Here is a 22,070-nt window from a genome sequence, read left to right as displayed (position 1 = left end):
GATAACTTTCTTAGATCCTTGTCTTTAAGTCCTTAGCAGCCGAAGTCAGGCAAGTCTTGAACTGCTCGAATTCTTTGGCGCAGTCGTTGTGCTTGACAGAACCTTCTTTAAGAAGTACACACCGAGCGTACAGGGTGCCTTGTTTAGAGCATTTAGCGAATACTACCGGGTATTTAGCTAGTCGCTCTCTCGCTCGGATGACTGATTCCATTATTGTACCTTATGACGTTGCAGAGTCGTCGGTGGCTCTGTAAAGTCAATATCGTCTCGAGGTCGTAAGAAAATGTCGTAGATTGGCTTCGAGAAGAATATTCCTAGTCCAAGAACAGTGAATGTGACCTGGAAAGTTTTGGGGTATCTGTATATCCAACTTCTTTTACCTAGAGGTTGGCTGCGACGACGATTTTCCATTATCTGCAAACAAAAAAATAACATGTTAACGATTTGTAAAAATCAAAATCAAATCATTTATTAATTTAGGTCAAATATGATACAATAACTGAAATGAATCTACCACTCGCTCGGAAAGGGGTAGAGCCTTATGAGAAGAGCTAGCAAGAAACTCACGCCCACTTTTTTCTATCGTCAAAAGATTTACAATGTGGCTGGTAGAATAATTGAAGAAACTAAGAACTAAGCAGTATTGACTCTTGACATCATATTTCTTAGGAATCGAAATGTACAAAACTAAAAAGCTATTACATAATAAGTTAGCTTACTTGTGTCCGTCCGAAGTAGGGGCGAAGACCCTGGGCTTCAAGTCGTAACCCTCGCACACAAGTGAAATAGGCTTGTGCTTGAGGCAGCACTGACGCATCGCTTCAAACACCTCCTTGCAGCGGACTTCCTGGTAGTTCTTTTCTGCAGACAATACAAAGAAACTAATATTATCGCTTGTTTGAAAGTTCGTGGAGGCTTTAAAAGTGACGGGACCAAGATTTTAGGGACTTGAAGTTTGAAATGCTTGAGATTTGAGCGGGTATTATCTAATAGTGATGATGATTGATGAGGATGATGATGATGTAGACATCACAATAAGCATAGAGTCAACAGTCACATTGTGCGTATGTTAGATACCCAACTACAAGTACAAAATAATATCTTTAACCTGAAATTAAAAAACCAATATAACTAATGAAATAATTCGGTCATTACTATATTATTCAGTTTGATAAAACCGAGTAACCTTTTAATCATAAATTCTAGTTAAATATTCAGGTAGGGGATAATCCGAAATCCATTATCTTCAATTGAGTACAAACGCTAAATAACATGTTTCGTTTGTGTATAATTAATTACAAGTCTGGTACGCGATAAATCTTTATTAAACTACAGCATACTATCGATCTAAAAGACAGCTTTGGGAACCTTTGTACCTAAATCAGATAATTAAAGAAACCTATATAGAAAAGTCTATGGTGTACCTAGGCATTCAAGAATAAAAAATATAAATCTCTATCACTTTTTTTTGTATTCGACAAGTATTTCCTAAAATTAGCGCGTTCAAAGAAACATTTACCGGGACCATTTCCGATTTATCTAAACGCAAAAATGTAACGCAATATATTACATGTACTTTCACAAATATACCTTTGGTAGGGAGACGGGCGTGGGTACAGGAAGGGCAACGTCCCCACCGGAGCTACGATCAAAGTACTAATACGGATATTAAAATTGCACCCTCAACGTAGCCCCTTGCTAGCCAAGGATCATTTATAATGTGTATCTTTTAATCCGTGAGCAAAATCTTGGAATATTGCAGTTCTGGTTCAAAGGTGGATCTTTCTAAGTTTCAATGAAACTAGACGGAATCAGCTACTAAAAAGCCTCATTACATATTTGATTGAATAGAGAAGCTAAAAATAACGACATGATCTGCAGGAGAGGCTAAGTCCTGCAGTACAATAATGTAAGCTACTGAGTTTTGTAAAGCTAGAAGACATTAATTTATTGTAGAAAGAAAAAGTGCAGCTGTTTTCTTTATCTTCAGGTCATTAACTAAGATTCAATATGGCTAGGCGATGTGGCGTACCGGGCTCCCGAGCTCAGGAGAGTCTCCGGAAACTGATCAACAAAACATTTTTTTATTGTCTTGTAGTTTAGGTAAAGAGGGCCGTTTTATTTTTTGCATCAGAGCCCCAGACGAGTTAGCTACTCCACTGATTGTAACTATTCGTTTGTTTCTCAAACATGACAAGATTATCTCATTACATGTCACATAATTACATGAGGATCAGGTGCGTTGATTCGTACCCGGCAGGCCTGTATGACAAGACGCTTGGACGGGAATGAAGCCAAAAGTTTGTAGGGATCGCAACAAATAGCATTCTTTAGTATATGAGCCTAGCCTTTCTTATAAACTATGTGGGAGTCGGCTTCCAGTGTCACCGGATGCAGCTAAATATCAGTATTTTACATGGAGCGACAGCCAAGACCCACAATTTAACGTGTCGGAGGAACTCGGTTTGCATAAGATGGTCACCCATCCACAGAACAACCTCGACAAGCATAGCTTAGCCTCAGAGATCGATCAGCGCGACTGTTGTTAACTAAGCCTCGAGCCCCTCAAATGGCATTCTTCAGTACACACACCCTAAATGGAGAAAAAGGCGCGATTGTATTTTTGTATGTATAATGTACTTAAGTCTTATGTAATGTCGTTCATTCATTCATTCATATCGTATGGTTAGTGGTCAACCTAGTGTCAAAGTTGTTCAAGCCGCCCGTAAGGCCTTTGACATGGCTTAACGACTGTTATCTTAGTAGACAACAACCGGGACCGACTTTTTACGTGCCCTCCGAAGCACGGAGACGCCCAGCTCAAATACCACAATGCGGTCACCCATCTATAGAATGACCGCGCCAACGGTTGCTTCACCCACAGATCTATGTCAGACCGGTGAGCGCAACTGGCTACGGGCGCCTCAAATGTGATGTCGTGATAAACGATGACGAGTCTCATGTCGTGTGATCGACAATGTCACACTGTGTACTGTATGTTAATCATACACATTATGTTAGTAGCGTTACCTTGTTATATTGTTGTACGAGTTACGACCGAGGTGCTTATCGTAGGAAAATAATCATCATCTTGGTTTAATGAATATTTTACATACAGTCAACCCCGGTTTAACTACTTCTGAATTTAACTTATGACAATGTGAAATTTTCAAAGTTATTTTCATACATTTGCTGTCACTTTATTTATCGGATAGGTTATCCCAACCGTATCTAGAAGCCGTGTATCTTTCCCTTACTATACCTTATGTTAAGTTAATTAGCTGATATTTTTCTTTGAACATTATTCGTCCAGTAAATAATCTATGAACGTGGCAATAATCATCTAAATCGGTTAAGTAATTTAGCTATTACAGCGTACAACAAATACGACAATTTTGCTCGCCTTTATTGGTATCGGAGTGAAAAAATATGTGTTTGCAGTTCACTAAATCCAAACTACTGAAAACTCCGCAAAAAAAGTCTCAACAACAAATAAATACCATACTGAAAATTGACATACAAATAATTGGCATGCGGCCAACTTTAGGGAACCCCAGCCCTATCACTGTAAAAGCATACAGTCTCTTTGTCAATTATTTTGGCAAGTATAATAACATTTCTATTGAAAATAAAATACCGTAGGTACGTTGACCTGAAAACACATGTTCGGAGCTTATGTAAAGAAAGATGACTAGACTATAAGTAATGAGAAAATGTATTACGATGTTCTTAATTAGTCAATATTAAATATGGCGTCTGTTAAAATACCTCGTTTCGTATTGTTTTATGCTTATAAAAAGTTGTCTCATATATTGTAGCTTAATAGCTGAATATAATTAATATATTATAAGTAGGTACTAAGGTACTTAATTACCACGACCAGTTTTCCTTAAACTTAATAAGAGAATAGAAAAGAGATAATTAGATTGCCAATTAAAATATGTTAGTTAGCCTTAAAAAAATAGGTAGTTTATTTTTTAGACGTAAAAACCGTACGATAACTGAAGTTTTCATTTCAATAAAAAAACGTGCAGATTATAATAACTTTGAAATAAGTAGCTAACCTAAGTACGTGATTTACAAATATGATTAGGAAGTGGATACGCAAAACGCCCCTTTCCGCGTACATTGACGATACGACTGATGTCACTACACGTAAGAAAACAATGGGACATTTTTGCAGATTTCAGAAAGAAAGAAGTAAGTGAAGCTATGTCCAAATTTTATTTTATGTAAAAAGTATTTTTATTAATTACTAGCTGACCCGCGCAACTTCGCTTGCGTCACATGAGACAATCATAATTTTCCCCGTTTTTGTAACATTTTTCACTGGTTCTCTGCTCCTACTGGTCGTAGCGTGATGATATATAGCCTATAACCTTCCTCGATAAATGAGCTATCTAACACTGAAAGAATTCTTCAAACAAACAAACAAACAAACTCTTCAGCTTTATAATATTAGTATAGATGCTGCAGTCTGTGGACGGATTTTCTAAATTACTTTTAACTTTTACTCTACAATAGGTACGGTTTTAAAAACGCACGGAATAAAGAAAGCAATAAGCGGTTATGTAGGTACTAGGCAGCTGTACAAAGTCTGTTTGTACAACAAATCACAATAAAGTACGAGTATTCTTTGTTGTTACGGAGTTTGTCAAAACCTATAGATTAGTCACATTTATAAATATTGTATTATTAGCTTTAAAACAGATAACTCCTACATCAACAACAGTCACGACAATATTATACAAATAAAAATGTAAATGATTCAAAACCTTATTATAACACCACTAAGGCACTAATACTACTATCAAAATCAAATCAAGACGTATAAAGAGTTTTGTTTCTTTCACTCCTTAGCGAAATGAGAAAGAGAAAATGTGTAGTAGATTTTTAATTAAAATAGGTTTATAGTGTGTTTATGAATAAGAGGGTAACAGTAACAGCCTCAGTGGCACAGTGGTTACGGTGGTCACCACGTCACTACCAGTGCATGGAGAGGTCGTGGATCTGATTTCCACGCGGAACATATATTTGTGCGATCCACAAATGGTTGTTTCGGATCTAGTTGTACTTTGTGTCCGCTGTTTGTATGTTCGTCATCAAAGTCCCAATACAAGAACAAATCCAAGTGCGGGAGTTGTCTTAAAAAAAAAAATGTGGTCGCTTTCACCGGCAACACAAAATAAGAATAATAAGGATAGACGATAAATTGATTATAATTAATGAACCAATGCAGCCTCGGACAATGAAGAACTCGTGTATTGTAACAGTTATAAGGCCATGTTATAGTACCGTGTTAAAAATAACAAGCCTAAACCGAATTTGCGTACCCAATTAAAAAACAGCAAGCCGATATGAAAATTTGTAGGGTAATCACCTCATTACTACAAGCTACACGATAAACATTCGTGTTACGAATAAACATGATACGCCCCTCTTCCTTCAACATCATTGACGATTATATTATGACCACGCGTTTTGTGACTTGAAGAATATTAAAAATAAACTTGTACAGCTATAAGTGCATTTTGGCACGTAAATATTTACACAATATTATGGGACCTCCCACGCTAGTGGTCGCAGGTTCGAATCCGAGGCAACACACCAATGACTTTTCGAAGTTATGTGTGTATTAGAAATAATTATCACATGCTCCAACGGTGAAGGAAAACATCGTGAGGAAACCTTGCATGCCTAAAAATTTGTTTAATACATTTATTGAGGGCATGCAAAGTCCCCAACCCGCACTTGGCCAGCGTGGTGGACTTAAGGCCTAATCCTTCCCTCATTACGGGAGGAGACCCTTGCCCAGCAGTGGGACAGTAATGGGTTAAATTTATTTATTTATTTATGGGAATTGAATCTTAATCTTCTGGAATGACCTCTCGTAACGACGAGGACGAACTAAAAATCTAAAATTTTCAGCACAATAAAAAATTATTACGATATGCGACTTACTCTAAGGCATCATAATTAAGATTTATCTTAAAGGTTAGGTTCCTAATAAAGCAATATTAATTTAAATAATTCATTATTTATTAGAAGGCACTTATTTGTAAAGACCCCTTATTATCCCGGAAAATTGTGGAAAATCGTGCCGCAATCGTACACTTTGCTAAAGAAACTCAGTAGAAAATTGTCTACAAAGCAGCTACTCTTGAATGGAGGCCGTTTTCTACCAAAATAAGTTCCATCACTCATTATAATAAAGAGCTAAAGTAATCATTCTTTATTGAAAATACTTACAACCAGCAGAAATCAATAACTTCGCCATTGTAAAAAAAGACAGCCACTAGGTTAATGAAATTTAGCACTTAAACAAGCTATTAATTGCTATAATGAAATGAACTACACGTTAGTTACAAAGTTTCATTCAAGTAATTGTTATTTCACACAATTTTACGATAGACGGAGGACTGTTATCAATCATTATCAACCATGTTGGCCATAAACTAGAAATTGCGTCATAGATTATACGTCAAAGTTTTGAGTGCAGGCTGCACCGGCGGCTGGAGCCAATCCCGTGACGTCGGTATCGAATACATTTCCGAACGATGCGCGCGCTTACATTTTCACAAAGTTTTAATAGGTCTTTTAAAATAAATAATGACTACGTATATACGTAGATACTTTGGATGCGTTTACTTTAAGTTTTTAGTGTAAAAGCAAATATGATAGAAAACTAGGTGGGTGGATTTGACGCATCTCTGTTACCAAAATATATTGGCAGTTAAAACAACAATGAACTAGATACGTAGATACTTATTGTTTTTGCCATCTAAGAGAAGTACCAACGTTATCAAGTGGGTGTTTGAAATAATATCGTAAAATATTTGTTTTGAAAATCGATGATAAGTAAAATTATACTAAAAACAAGAGCCTCTTCACTGGTGCGCTCTTTGACGACTAATAAAAGGACCATAAGTTCCATTTCGAGTAGGACCGTGCTATTTTTAGGTTTATCGATCCTTTTTCCCGGGTAACCATGTATGAAATGATATGAAAGAATAAAGCGATAACAGCAACCCACGCATAGAAAACGTATTGATAAATGCAGAGAAATACGAACGAATCATACTGAAATAACTAAGCGTTACAATTGATTTTTTCCCTTAGCATTTTATTATGGCACAGATAAGCGCAATACTTTCCCGTGCTCCAATATAACGAACGAACAACGTCGTGATTACAAACTTCCGTTTTTATCGTAACGTCTTCGTGTCAAGTGTTTGAACATAAGTATTTTTTTTAAATCGATAGCTGATGTAATAGAACTTGCAAGTGATTTGTGATTTTCTCAAGATCTGTATACTTTACGGTTAAATACCCGTTGGACATATACACATAATTATCTATTTATTATTATGGACCTAAGGGGTGACAAATCAACATCGAGCTATGCTGTGTGCTATGTCTGGTCAACTCGCTCGTCTAATATTTTAATGATGATACAAACAAACCATGCTACGCTCTGTTTAAAACAACATCGAGCACAAACACAGCACAGCGCAGCGTAGCTCGATGTTGATTTGTCACCCTTAATCCTGGAAGGGAACAAATATCTCATTATAATGAAAACAGTAGTCGCATTACTCCGCAGCATGAAATCAGGAGCGTAACTAATTCACATCGACGCTTCATAACGAGCTGTCTACTTATATTTTATATGATGCTTAACCATGTGTTTACAGATACAACAGTATTACGATGCATAAATAATATTATAGAAATTGAACTTCAATAGAACTATCCTCAAAACGTAAATCGATGACATATTCTGGAAGAGTATTTGACTTAGTAATTAGCGCATAGCATTATTATTTTTATTCATAGTTTGGATTATAGCCATGTACGTTTTAATGGCAATATTTTATTTGGTGTTCGCGTTAATTCCCGTGAGACTTCTATAACAATATTTTATTTTCTGTTAAAGACAATCAATACAAAATAGACTTTAAATTTTGGCAGTCTGAGAGCATTTAGTTACTTCATAGAAATAATATTATTTACTAAATAACGCTTTTGCAAAGATCAAAGGTGGCAACTATGCCTAACTATTTCATTATGTTATCAACATAAGCAAAGCAACAGGGACTATAAAAAAATCGTAGTATTTCGTCTTAAGTTATATCTACCCTGAGACAAATATTATTTAGCAGACTAATATAAAACTGTACCTAGTTGTACCATCTCTGACTAAGCCAGGCATACGTGAAGCATTAATCATAAATCGAGGCGCATATCTCACGGTGATTGTCCGTGACCTAAATAAGGATCGGAAATGAATATTCATGTGAACTGACCCTTTGACACTGATTGTCACATCATGATAAATGTAGTTTGATCACACTAAATATGACGCATTGGTTCCTCGACTGGATGTCGGTATCATTCCGGCTTTAGAGGAGCTAATAGTACTTTTAACATGGTAACTGATTCAACGTTTAATCTATCTATGCTATAAAGATATTATTAATATTATGAACCTTAACTCTTATAATCATAAACATACAATAAACCTATTTTAGTTAAAATTCTACTATATTATGTTTTCTCTTTTTCATTTCGCTAAGGAGTGAAAGAAACAAAACACTTTATAAGCCTTTTATAACTTCATATATTTTTATGAATAAGAGGGGATGTGTAGGTATATTTTTTAAGCGCTCTAGTCTCAGAAACTACTGATTCGAAGAGGAAAGTATTTTTGGATTCAATAGTCCATTTACTAAAAAAGGCTATATAACGACACGCTATGACTAAGTAATACTTTAATTTGATAAATCGAAGTACAAGTACCAGATAACACATTCCTGCCTACTTATTATTCTCGCAAGTGTAGCTTTAATTATCTTGTTATTATTTCTTCTGCCTATTGCTTTATAAGGAGCTAACTTTATAAATATAAAAACCTCACATTTACTTCTTAAAAAAAACCTGCTCTACAAGGTAGCGAAGTAATTTCACTGAATTGATTGTGATAGGCCTTGATTGAGTAAACGACTTGAGTTTTGTTTTTCAAACTTGCCTTTCAGAGGGTATAAGAGGAGAGAACAGCCTGCTTAACCAAACAAACATGGCTGTCATCAAACATTGCAAAAAATATTAATACTTATAACCTTATTTTTCTTACTGAACAACTATGAACGTCAAATTTCCTAGTCCAAACACTGCTAAGTAGGCAACCTCATCGACAGTTTGACTTTGACAGATGCACAGTTAAAAAAACTTTACAATTTAAATAATTTAATATAAGATTTGGTTATTTTTACCACATCCGTTAACCGATAACTAATTCAATAAGAAAAATATGTAAATAAGGACCGAGAATATTGAATTCCCGCATAGGGTATATCAGAAATGTAAGGGTACGACCGGATTTTCATTTGAACAATGCGGTATCCTTTCGCAAGGGTCGCGGGGTGTTTTCCTCAATTTTGTACTTTTTTCGCTATACGGCATTGAGAAACAATAAAGTAATGGCTAGATCGATTGAGTCTAAATAATAGAACTGGGGCTGTAGCCTTTAGTTCTAGTTTAGGTTAACTAGGTCACAGAAAACTCATTTATCTGTACAACTCTTTGATGGGAGGGTAGCTGCCGAAAATTGAAATATCCGGCCAGTTGTACGCCCAACGAAATAATTTTATCACTACCGGTCTGTACACATGCAAAATTAGACTGAATACTAAACTAAATTAGGAGCAGTAAAGTGCAGCACCAAATTTTTGTATTAAAATGCCTTGAAACCACGCAGACTGAAGCAAAAATAAAGCGCCACGGGCAACGAACTAATAATTAATTCAAATTCAAGAGGTACTGCACTGAAATTATACTGTAGATTTATCTGTCGAGATACATCACGATATGAAGGAGGCACGTGTGTTATTTTTTCAACATGTGCACGTGTCAATTCACATTAATAGAGTCACACATGTCATGGATACGCCAATAATCATAACAAATGTCGGTATTGTTGTATTGACCTAATGTAACATGTCAATCGATGTGGCGACGGAATACAAATCATTTAAAGTGTTGTAGGTGTCTGTTTATCATATAAGCAGCTCGGTATATTTACGTAGGTACGTGTTGAGGAAAGTTCGTTTTAAACATAAAAATGTTTAACATTATTTTGTAACACAACGCTTTCAAACAGTTTCAATTAAATTAATCAGTGTTAATAAAATATAAAATTCATAGTTACCCTTCAATCATTAAAATCGTTTAATTCAGTAATGGCAACAAAGAAGAAATTCGTAGAATAAATGGTTTAATATATTATGATCATACATTAATGTACACAAGTACAACATTTTCTTCATAAACTTTATATAAGATTAGGTACGTTTTTCAGCATTAAAGATTCAAGGCACAGTTCCAACAAAGGTTTCAATAACAATCATTGTATCGCACAAATACCATAGCACTAACGTGTCATAACCGCAACCGTTATGATATATATCACGAGTTTGATATCCGGTGAGAGAATCGTAGGTGACCTATTGTGTGGTGACCGCAAGTTGTGCAATAGTGCCTAGTTTTAACTCCCCGGCAACCTATATTAGTTACTGGAATACTTTAACACGGAAAAATTAAGTGTTTCTTATATTTTTATGTCTGAATCGGGTTAGGAAACTGATCCCAGAGGACGTATCCAGAATACCATATTTCAGTAACAGACAGTTCTAAAATTATCATTGATAGTTCGCCAAGCGTCGACCCATGGGCCGTAAATTTTAATGCCCAATAGGCATACAGTAAATTAAATAAGTGACTTCGACTAGGAAACTGTATTTCCTTTAGTATAAAAATGAATATTTTTTAGTTAGACACTTGCCGAGACAGAAGTTAAAATATTTTATGATTCTCCGAGGTGTGTATCATAAAAGTAAAAATGTAATTCAGGTAGCCGTTGTTAGGTTGAGAAAACTTCTGGGAGAATTTAAGTTGAAAATACATAATAAAAAACCTTCGTCAGCAATTTATACATATATATTTTATTAACAATAATGTTACAATCGACATGCCGCCTTAATCTCAATAGAAACAAGATATCTTTATTATACAGTGTGATACTAAAACCAAACAATTATAATATAACACAATATTCTCAATAACTTGTAACTTTACCTAATTTACATAAAAATAATGGATAAAATCTACAATTCTTGTGGACAGCATTATTTTTAGGAGGCTTTATACTTTCGAGCTACGTTGCTCAGGGTTTTTGTCACAGCTTCTTACTTTGTGAGGCAATCGTAATGCATTGATTTTGACAATAAAAACAATAGATCTAGCTGTATGCAAAAAGCAACTGCGTGAAAGACTTCAAGGTCCTTACTATGCGTAGTTATCTTTAGGTATAGAAAAGGCAGAGGAACATGCAAAGAAACAATTGCCTTTTGGCTGTTGGCAAAAGCAATGCGTAACGACACTGCAGTCTACGCATACCCTGAGTACAACTCACTCGAGCTAACTTCCTCGGATCCACATGCCGCATAACGTTTTAAAACTTAAACTAATATATACGCAATATATATTTTAGTATACTTTTTACAGACAATCCCGTCATCAGATTCATTCACTGCCGCAGCTGTAATACGTATGTTCAATGTATTATTTGTTAGTTGGAATCAATGGGTTTATCAATAATGGTTTCCTTATACAGTGACACAGTTCCAATTGTCACTTACTGGCCGCTTGACAGATTCAATTGAAACAAATTGATGTAGATACAATCTATAGAAGTGTATTGTTTAACAATACAATGATATGTACAAATAACAAAGACCAAATAGCTTTTAAATTCAATAAACAAGAGATAATTTAATTACATCGTAACTTTGTTAAAAGGTCCAATTTAATATGATCCAGAATTCAATTAAAACTTGACGATATTTTTCGTGTCTCAACAGGAAAGCGAAAGACAATTTTCATTGTCACCCTACTGATGAAATTTTACTTGGACGCTAAAATCAAGTTTTAAAAAATTATAAATTGACTATGGAAAATATGACGATTATTATATTTACTTAATATTCTCTTTAGATACAAACAGTTCTACACAACAACTGGCAAGTTATTGAATGGAATAATTAAAAACTTAAAAAACAGTTTTATCGGTAGTTACAACGTACTACATTGATAATTAGCTATCAATCATTTAAATTGTTGCGCGCATTATTAATCAACCACACTAACTAGACTGACAACATTTTCGCAATTCTAAAATAATGTATGTTGCTGCCGTAACTGCGGTTATACATTTACTTTTTAATGAATTATACATATACTGTTTGTACTGTATTATCTAATGATTTCTATGATACTGATTTACTAATAAGCTCCAAGCTGAAACATATTATAAGTTAATAAAAATATAATGAAAGCAGTTAGTTAATACATCTTTAAATCAGACTCTTGAATAATAAAATTATTGTTTGTTATAATGATAACTAAAAACACATTCTGATGTCTTATTATATCCTTATTTAAATTGTAATTAGCAAAATAGACCTGCATACATAACTCTATTAAATCAGTGTGTGCAGAATGATTATAAAAGCAAATGTTCAGATCAAATAGTATGTCCTTGTTAGTTCCTCAATTTAAATGAGCTAAGACATGTTTTTAAAAAGCTGACTCATAATAATCAATAGGTTATAATTATTTATTATTTAACAGTAAGGAATAAAAAAAAGACATCAGAATATGTAACAACTAGAATATATTAATTATGTATCAATTCATCTACAATAAAATAAGTTTTCATATAATAAATGTTCCGACACCTCCTGTTTTTCAAATATTCTTACAACTTCAACATCTCTTTTTAAATTTTAATATACACACTATGTATATAATCACACTTTTGATAAATTTCTATGAAAACAATATTCTATGTGGCAAACTTATAAACAATGAATGTGAGATAAAAAGCTGCACTCTGCCATGAAAGTTGACGTTTCAACACCATTGTGATCTCTATTCAAATTAGTCTAACACTCAATGATTTAGAATATTACGTGGACCATTAACTCTAGCCAATATTTTAATACATGCTGTATAAAAGTGATAAAATTAACTGCCCAAATATCATGGACTATTTTACATTTTTATGTCGTTTCAATCTGAATATGCCAATAAAAATAATATAAATTCTAATTTTTTTGGTATTTTTTCATTTCATTGGTCAGTGACAAAAATCACTATTGAATGATACACTTAGTTATGTAAAAACAGAATTTAATATAATGGTTTAGATAAGTTCACTTTCAGCTGGCATTGAACAAACAGCTTGATAAGTGCTGATATTAATACCTATTGAAATTATTGCTTTCGACTCATTACTCATTAAATACACAAAATATAACAGTTAATACAACTAATATTTTAGATACATATTTATTCATTACTATCACTTTTTGATCAACACAAAATTATACATTCTTACATACATGCAAGATCTTATCTTGGTGATATTTGACCTTTTTTTTACATACTTTGACAATTCATTTACATTTTTATGAATCCATTAATATAATTAAAATGCTTGGACAAGCACATAATTTTTAGATTGAAACAATAAGCACTTACATGCAAATTACAAAGGCCTTTTAAACTTCAGATACTTAATGCTTTATTGTGCTGAAATAATCTTTATAATGTTGTAATAAGGTTCTAATTTGGACTTGCTAACTAAGAGATAGTGTAGCAATGTATCTGAAGATGTACCAGCCATTATTTATTTTTGCAATGATAGCAATGTACACTTACAATTAGAGCCCATATTTCATATAATGCTGATAGTACTTACTAAGTCAATAATTTTCATTTATACAGCTCCAACATTTAAATAATAGAAATCCTGAATTCTACAACAATTTCTGTTTACAGACTAGTTGTGTTACCTTTTCTATGTGGTCAATAAACTATGTCTGTTGACCACAAGAAAAGTGAACAGTACCCAGTCCTTTATACTATAGTTTTCAAATAAGAAAACATACAGTTCATTTCTTCAGCGCCCGTCCTATTGACTGCGCAGGTGCATATCGGCTATTGACTCGGACTAGCTTCACTTTCAGGCCGGTTTAGGACAGGCTTCTCCGCAATCACAGGTTTCTCCGCAACTTGTGGTTTTTCTGCAATCAGTGGTTTCTCTGCTGGCAATGTTTTCTCCAGAACAGGTTCCTCCTCTTCATCGTCCTCAGGCTCATTGTTATCAATGTGGGCATTGGACAGTTTATTTGTTATCACATCTGGTTTTTCCTGTTCCATTTCAGATGGGCCATTGTGTTTATCACCATCATTCATTGATGGGGAAATAGATCTTTGCATTAGGTTGGGATGAGAAGGGGACACAGACCTGGTAGAGTTGTCTTCACTAGAAGCACTCAGCTGCCTGGTGGGCATCTGTTGGCTGGGGTGAGATAGTGTCTGAGGATGATGTGCATTGTGTAGTGGTAACCTAGACTTGTCACTCTTTCTCCATAGTGTTACTTCCTGCTGTTTGAAGTAGCGGCGGTCCTCTGTGTCCATTAACACTAAGTTCAGGTAATATCTTACAGAGAACTTATTATTTATATCTCTCATTGTAGGGGTTAGGTCATAACCAGCTAAGAAAACTCTTATTGGAATGCTTTCTCCCCTCACAGGAGCACCATCCATTATTTCATATTTTGCAACTGTCTCATTCTCTGTGAATGTGTTAGGCCCAGAACCTGTAGTTTCTCTTTTTATTATTGAAATTTCCATGTGTTTTATTTTAATACGGACAAGTAAAAAGTAAATTTTACCAACAATAACATCTTTCAAATGATACTTTGACTTGTTGTACTCAAATTCTATGTGTAGGCAGTCTTCTATGCCTACTTCCATTTTTATTGAGTTCAGTACATCCGGGTAGCTGCATAGCGTGTGAACAGCGATGTCCACCTCCTTGACAATGTCTGTGAGGCGGCGTACAATCGTGGCCCGCAGGAAGTATCTTAGTCTGACGTTTGCGCCCGTATACACCTCGTAAGGCTTTTCAACGTTCGCAAACTCGAACGGGTACGAAGTATGTTGTAACAAGTCGCCAGGACGTGCTAGCTCTTTCACCAATGATATAAACTCGTGATGATTACCCCTGTCGTAGAATAATTCAATCTGACCTATAAGTTCGACCTTGATTCCTTGGTGTTCAAGTTTTGACCCGGGTTTCCTCAAAGTAACGTTAACTCTACCGGACACTGTTTCTCCGTCGTAGTAAAGCAATAACTTCTCCTTTTTGCCGTCATCCGTTTTCACTTCGGCAACCTTCCGTTTGTCAGCATCATCAAATACGATTTCAATATCCGCAGTCTGTCCGAACCCGAAAAAGCTCATTTTTGCACTTATCACTTACACTGCCTAACGGAAACTTTTTATGTGGCTTTACAACAGAACAGTGACGATTTATTTGAGCAAAACATTGAAAAACGGCGACGAAACGCCCGCAAATCTGAGGAGGCGATTGAAAGGTTGAAGCAAAGATGGCGACTGATTTCATGTCGGCTGTCGGCGGAGGTTCATAAATAAAAATATAATGAAAAAACTCACCAACAAGGCATCTCTGGAGCTCACAAGCGAATTTCTTACAAGGGTCCTTCGACATAAATGGATATTTTCAGGATTAACAGGGAAAAAGGATTTATAAATCCTGAATTTCTATCATGTGTACATATGACAAATTTTTATACGGCAACTCAAAATTTTAAAGGTGTTTATTCACTATCTAATTATATAATATTTTTATTTAAAATTCCCGTGTTACGTAAGACTTTGTTATAATTAAATATCGATGAAAAACTTATAATGATTGTATTCAAGTTCTAAATATTTTCGACTAAATTAACATGAAATAGTTCCACGATTAAGGGTAGGTTTTAACTATTTTTAATCTACGAAAAAAAACTGTCGGCATTTAGTGTTGCCAAATTATTAATCCTTTTTCTTAAATGGCGGATATCAAAATTCTGTAACAAAAGCGAATTGATATTTTACGTGCTAAAAACAACGTGAGTGATATTAAAAAAATGGAAATTACACGCGCTACATTAGGAATTGCAGTTGGAATAGCTGGAACCTTATTCTTTGGATATTGTGTCTACTTTGACCAGCAACGACGCAAGGATCCTCTGTTCAAAAAGAAGTTGAGAGAACGTAAGTTTTTACTTTTCTTGACTGAAAACGTTGATAAAAAATCTGTTTGTACCGAATCTTTCGCATATAAGGTATAATTTAACTGCAGATATAATTTCGCATATTTTATTAACCTAAAAATTTCACAAGGATTGGTTACAACATCATGCATCATACTATTTTCACGTCAGTCACTGGTATATTTCATCAGGACGTCACATTCTTGGATAATAATTCAATATAAGTGCAAGTTAATTGTGTAACAGTGCATATAATTGCAACTCTATACATAGTTGTGTATTAAAATTAGTAACTGCAGTTGGCACTGGTATGATAGACATGCTTTGACAGAGTGCTACAATAAATCTTTACTATGGTTTGCATGTCACTATATATTATACTGCAGACATTACTATTCTTAAAAAAAAAAAAACTAAACTGATCCAATTTAAAATGTTTTACCCCTTTTACCTGTACTGTAACTTATTTAATTAAATGCTACTAATCTTATTTAACTAATTAACTAAGATATCATTCATCAAGTATTCACCTTATAATAAATAACAATATTAATCATTTAAAAAAGAGTAGGTATTCACCTTATAATAAATAACAATTGTGTATTTTGCCTTGTTAATCATCAATTCAGTCAGAATAAATAACTTAGGTAAATCTGTTCAAATAAATTTTTTCCACCTTCATTTAAGCCATGTTCTCTTTAATTCCAGGAATGATTTGGTTATGCTTAACGAAAATATTTCTTAGTTTTAGGACTGTTATAACAAACCCGATAGATTGTAAGATTTAAGTAGTGAGCAAGGCTTAATTTTTTGTTGAAAAAGTTTATATCTATCCAGCCCACTTCTACCCATTGTTAAGTATAGGCTTACACCTTAGAACACCCACACCATTTTCTAGGATTCTCTGCTTGACTCATCTACTGCAGACCTACACATCACTATGTCATTCAAATATCCAGTTATAGGCCTTAGGTCTTGTAGAAGAGAAAAAAAGATAATCTTAAAAAATATATATATTGCTGCTGAAACTATCAGTTTCACTTGTAGCATGTAAAGAGGCAATAAATAATACAAACATTTCATTATACAAGTGTTTTAAATAATATCTGATGTAAGAACCGAAAGTGCAATTTCATGCTCTGTTAACTTTGCCGACTCACACTTACAACTATTGTTTGGATCCAGTTGATATCTAGGAAGTTGACTATCTAACAATCTAAAGTACTCTGTGATAAGGAACAATATTAGTATTGTGACTTACTGTACAATTTACAATTCATAGATAAGCTCAATTTTTTTCTATTCTTAATTTGTCTTTACGAAATGGCTCATTCTGATGTGCTGATGTGATTTGAATGGGTATCAAAATATCTCCATACCAAATTTCAAACAAATTGGTTCAGTATTTTACAGACAGAGTTAGTTTCGCATTTATAATATTAGTATGGATTAGGAAACAATAACATAATGATATTTGTAGATAGATGAGCATGAATAGAATAGAAAATTTTGCTTAATCAGAAAAATCTTTTGTAGACATGCTCCATAGACTGGATCTGGTCATGTAATTTATATTATGCTTAACAAAGTCAATGAGCATTATGAACTAGTTGTAAAATAGCCCATGTTTATTTGCAGGCAGACAGAAAGCCCAACAGAATGCTTCCCGCACACGCACGATGGGTGGCCCCTTGCCTGACATGAGTGACCATGAAGCCATGCAGAGGTTCTTCTTGCAACAGGTATACATTTGCTAATCATTACTATTCTATACATAATGATACCAGACATTCTATTACACCATTTCTTAGACATTTTATGGGTAACTATAATATCGAGCATGATTTCAAGGAGTCCTGAATAAATGAGTATTTACTTGGCATTTATTGTTCACAGTTAGAAATATCTTAGGCTAGGAAAATAAAAATATCAAAAAAAAGCATCCATGTCAAAAGACTTCAGGTCAAGATTTAAAATTGTGTTACTCAATTGAATGAAAATTCACTGGCTTGCTGGCTTTAAAAATTACCTTCATAATTAGAAAAGCATACCAGCAATACTAAAAAAACTGGAAAAAGTGGAATAAAATCTCCACAATTTACTTGAAACGTCAGTTTAACGGTGTAAATATGACGGATTACAGTACATGTAGCTATTATGATTTTTTGTTTAATAGCCTATTATTTTTTTGATCAATGTGTTTTAAATCGGTTGTGCTGCGATAAATGACGGTCGCTAACGAGAATTTATAGTTTTTCATACCATTACCCTTTTCGGTTGATATCTAAGGTATGTTTCAAGCTGATTGCTCAGCATGCTGAGTTCTGTAAACACGACACAAATATAGGAATTCAATGCAATATTACAATGTTAAACGGCGTTAATAGAAGTGACATCATTAAAGGATCCATTTATGCCCGTGTACCTTAAAGTTAATCAGAATCTTGATTTCTCATTATTAAACTAGGCCACATGAAATTTGCATCATGAGATTTTTCTTTAATCTAACAGTGTGCATATCGGTTTTCTGAGATCATCCATCACAAAAACAATCAACATTTCTCACGGGTCTGTCTTGAAGTAAAGCAATGTCAGTCAATTTACCAATAAATCAGCGCTTTCTCGCACACATCAATCGCTCATTACTGCGACAGTAGACTGATAGCGAAATTTATATTAAAGACTATCTTTAATAGTGGAAAGTTTTAAACAAAATATTAACTGTGTTCTGTTAAAAGTATACTTTGTAACTAGCTGACCCGCGCAATTTCGTTTGCGTCACATAAGAGAGAATGGGTCTTAATTTTCCCCGTTTTTGTAACAATTGGTCATAGCGTGATGATATATAGCATATAGCCTTCTTCGATAAATGGGCTATTTAACACTGAAATAATTTTTCAAATCGGACCATTAGTTCCTAATATTAGCGCGGTCAAACAAAGAAACTCTTCAGCTTTATAATATTAGTGTAAATAAATATGTGTTGCATTTAATTCCAGATCCAGCTCGGTGAGGAGTTGATGGCCGCGGGTGACTTGGAGGCGGGTGTAGAGCACCTCGGCCAGGCCGTCGCTGTCTGCGGACAGTCTCAACAGTTGCTCAGCGTATGTATCTAGTCAAATTATGGTTTAAAATGTTTTCAAGACATTTACTGTAAAGTGTAAATGTTACGTAATAGTATTTCGTCGCGAATGGTTTGTACATCGGGCAACATTGAACGCTATGGTTGTGAGGAGTTTTTATAACAATTGCTGTATAACGTGATATTGTTGTTCAGGTTCTGCAACAAACGATGCCAGCTCCGATCTTCCACCTGCTGCTGAAGAAGCTGCCCGAGGTGTCGGAGCGGCTGCGGGCTTCCATGAAGGCAAGCGGCAAAGTACTGCAGGAGGAGGACGTCGAATAAACTAGTAGTAGCCACATACAGTTGGAGAAGAGACTATTTTCATAACATATTCCCAATATCTCGCTAATCATGGAAATACTTCCATTTTTGGTCGATAGATGCCGTTACATAGACGAGAGGTCAATAATTCCTTCTTATTTGAAATCAAGATAATATTTATTATTGGTACGTATAAATATATATTTTTCGTACTAAATCCAATTATAATTAAGAAATTTAAAGTAATTAAATTAGTGTTAATTATTTAATTAATTATAGTTTAATCGCCTCACGTCATGGTAGTGTTAACATTGTTATATTTCATCGTGACTTTTCTCTGACTGTGGTTTGGAATCAGAGTTGATCGGTTGTTACCCCGTTGCGTTGATATCTAGGGGCAAAGTAGTACGCCGGCGTGGCGAGCTGACCACTGTGTGATCAATCGACACGTTGAGTTTAGTAAACACAGCATCTTAGCTTTCTTTAAGATAAGTTAATTATAGAAATCCCATCAAAGATAATATTATTTCTCGTCATACTTTCGACTTGCGATGCCTTGAAATTTCCTAGTATGTGCATTGGGCTGTGATTGAAAATGTGCTTGAAAAGTCCGCCATTAAAGCGTGTAACTTTGCAAAAGAGAAGTGTATCGTGAGTAACGCAAGTTCAATGATAATAATGTAGGTATTTGTTAGTGTTATTTAGGTTTTGTTTTGTGTTCACAACTGGTTAAGGATGCTTGTGAGTTTTGATTGAGATTTTATTGTGAAATAAAAGTAATTGTACAATTTTTGTGTTTTATTATTTTATAAAATTTACGTGCTAGAGTTCCTTTACCGGCCAAGAGCGCAGATTATAAGTACGGGTCTATGTGCTGTTTTGACTCAGACACCTGCCATAAGAGTAAACAGAATTTTCTTGATATCAAGCTTTAGGTATACTGTCTTCCTTTTATTCCAACCTATGTCTCAAATTCAGGGGTCGATTCTACGATAAACGTAGCTGTATGTGTAGTTGTAAACTGTTAAGTCGCTGCGCCGGGATCTACAATGTATTTATTAAAATCATGTAACGCCCACTCGCGATCTATTTTGACTGGGTTGGAACAGTCGCCAAAAACGCTTTTATCATACTGGAATTAACATTTGTATCACGTGACGATGATAAAATTCGGTAAGCATCATACGTTGTAATTTCAGCGCAATACCATACAATCGAATCATGTTTTAGTTACATATATTTAGGTTCTTTCAGGGTATTTCTTTTAGTCTTCTGTTGAAAACAAGATAAATTTTCACTTCACATAAATGTTACGCAGAGAACGGGCGCCCTAGAAAGTCATACACAGATTATATCGGTGGTGTCCTGAAAAATGTTAGGAGCGTAGTACTTTTAACCCAAGGTCCTGTATGATAAGATGTATGTACGTCAGGCTGGCCCGGCCCCATGGAATTTAATAATGAGATTGTTATCAATCCAATGTACCCGGGTGTACTAATATATGTAACACCTTCATTTTCAATGTAACTCTTTTTAAAAGAAATTACGTGCACTTCTTAGTGGCCGGGCCAGCCTGACGTTTTCAGCCCGGCCACCTTGTTTCCCACTAATCTACAAAAAATACTGGCAATATTGTGCTACAGATGAAATGTACCCTATAATTTATGCATATGTAACACAAAATCGAATCCTAAAATGCAATAGCATACGAAATATTAGCGGTTGCAGGTGGCCGGGCTGAAATTATTTCGTTAATATAAAACAGTAAAACTGCAACACCTACCAAAAACTAATACCAGTACATAATGAGATATAGAGATATAGAATACATGTAACGCTTTCATTTTAAATTATAATACATATTTAGAAAGAATAATCACTTGAAATTATATTTCAGCCCGGCCACCTAAAAGCGGTAATATTCCCTAAAATCTTATGCCAATTTGTACAGTAAAACCTGATACAGCTATGAAATGAAAGTTACATTCGTTTCGTTTTAGTCGTATACCTTTAAGCCTTCTGTTTGACTAGATTATCAAAATCTGAGAAACTTGCCGAAGAGTGACTATCATTTATTAACTAATTTCAGGACATTTGGTTTGTTGAGTGAAACAAAATTGGTAATTGTCATATTTTTTTAATAATCATTTTTGAAATTAGATAGACAACATTTGTACTTATATTAATTAGGTACTATAACAATTGTTAATTATAAATAATGTAAAAAAAGGTTACACATTGATAATAACACAGTTATCAAAAAATTATAGTAATATCAATATTACCTTAACATCGAACATTCATTCATTCAGAATATTAGAAGATATTTTTTGGTTAAATACTTATTATACCTTGGTAAAAAATCACAGATTTTCATAATTCAAATTTGAATTAGTCAAAATACTTATAGTACGAATGCCAGATATAGGCTAGCAATGATTATTATATTAGCATACGTTTAATTATACAAGTTAACATTGTGATTTTTAGCTGTGATTTTA

At 34.3% G+C, this 22,070-nt stretch overlaps 4 protein-coding genes across 4 annotated transcripts; 1 reads left to right on the top strand and 3 right to left on the bottom strand.

Moving 5' to 3' along the window:
• Window positions 1-10: 10 nt before the first annotated feature.
• LOC142984099 (NADH dehydrogenase [ubiquinone] 1 alpha subcomplex assembly factor 8) lies at window positions 11-357 on the bottom strand. Its single transcript, XM_076131432.1, has one exon. It carries the CDS (start codon window positions 209-211, stop codon window positions 11-13), a length of 201 nt encoding a protein of 66 aa, XP_075987547.1. The 5' UTR covers window positions 212-357.
• LOC142984098 (cx9C motif-containing protein 4) lies at window positions 274-15,746 on the bottom strand. Its single transcript, XM_076131431.1, has 3 exons — window positions 15,583-15,746; window positions 720-861; window positions 274-414 (listed from the first exon to the last, which is right to left on the bottom strand). The coding sequence occupies exons 1-3, from the start codon at window positions 15,635-15,637 to the stop codon at window positions 411-413; spliced, it is 201 nt and encodes a 66-aa protein (XP_075987546.1). The 5' UTR covers window positions 15,638-15,746; the 3' UTR covers window positions 274-410.
• On the bottom strand, window positions 10,978-15,536 carry Vps26 (vacuolar protein sorting 26). The gene has a single exon (XM_076131426.1). The coding sequence runs from the start codon at window positions 15,367-15,369 to the stop codon at window positions 14,059-14,061; it is 1,311 nt and encodes a 436-aa protein (XP_075987541.1). The 5' UTR covers window positions 15,370-15,536; the 3' UTR covers window positions 10,978-14,058.
• A 216-nt stretch (window positions 15,747-15,962) lies between the features above and the next one.
• Window positions 15,963-20,359, top strand: LOC142984096 (mitochondrial import receptor subunit TOM20 homolog). Its single transcript, XM_076131428.1, has 4 exons — window positions 15,963-16,185; window positions 17,823-17,926; window positions 19,184-19,288; window positions 19,462-20,359. The coding sequence occupies exons 1-4, from the start codon at window positions 16,059-16,061 to the stop codon at window positions 19,588-19,590; spliced, it is 465 nt and encodes a 154-aa protein (XP_075987543.1). The 5' UTR covers window positions 15,963-16,058; the 3' UTR covers window positions 19,591-20,359.
• Window positions 20,360-22,070: the final 1,711 nt, after the last annotated feature.

This window comes from Anticarsia gemmatalis, chromosome 26 (genome assembly GCF_050436995.1).
Source record: "Anticarsia gemmatalis isolate Benzon Research Colony breed Stoneville strain chromosome 26, ilAntGemm2 primary, whole genome shotgun sequence".
NCBI lineage: Eukaryota > Metazoa > Arthropoda > Insecta > Lepidoptera > Erebidae > Anticarsia > Anticarsia gemmatalis.
The sequence above is the reverse complement of the archived record's forward strand: the minus strand, read 5'-3'. Positions and strand labels throughout refer to the sequence as shown.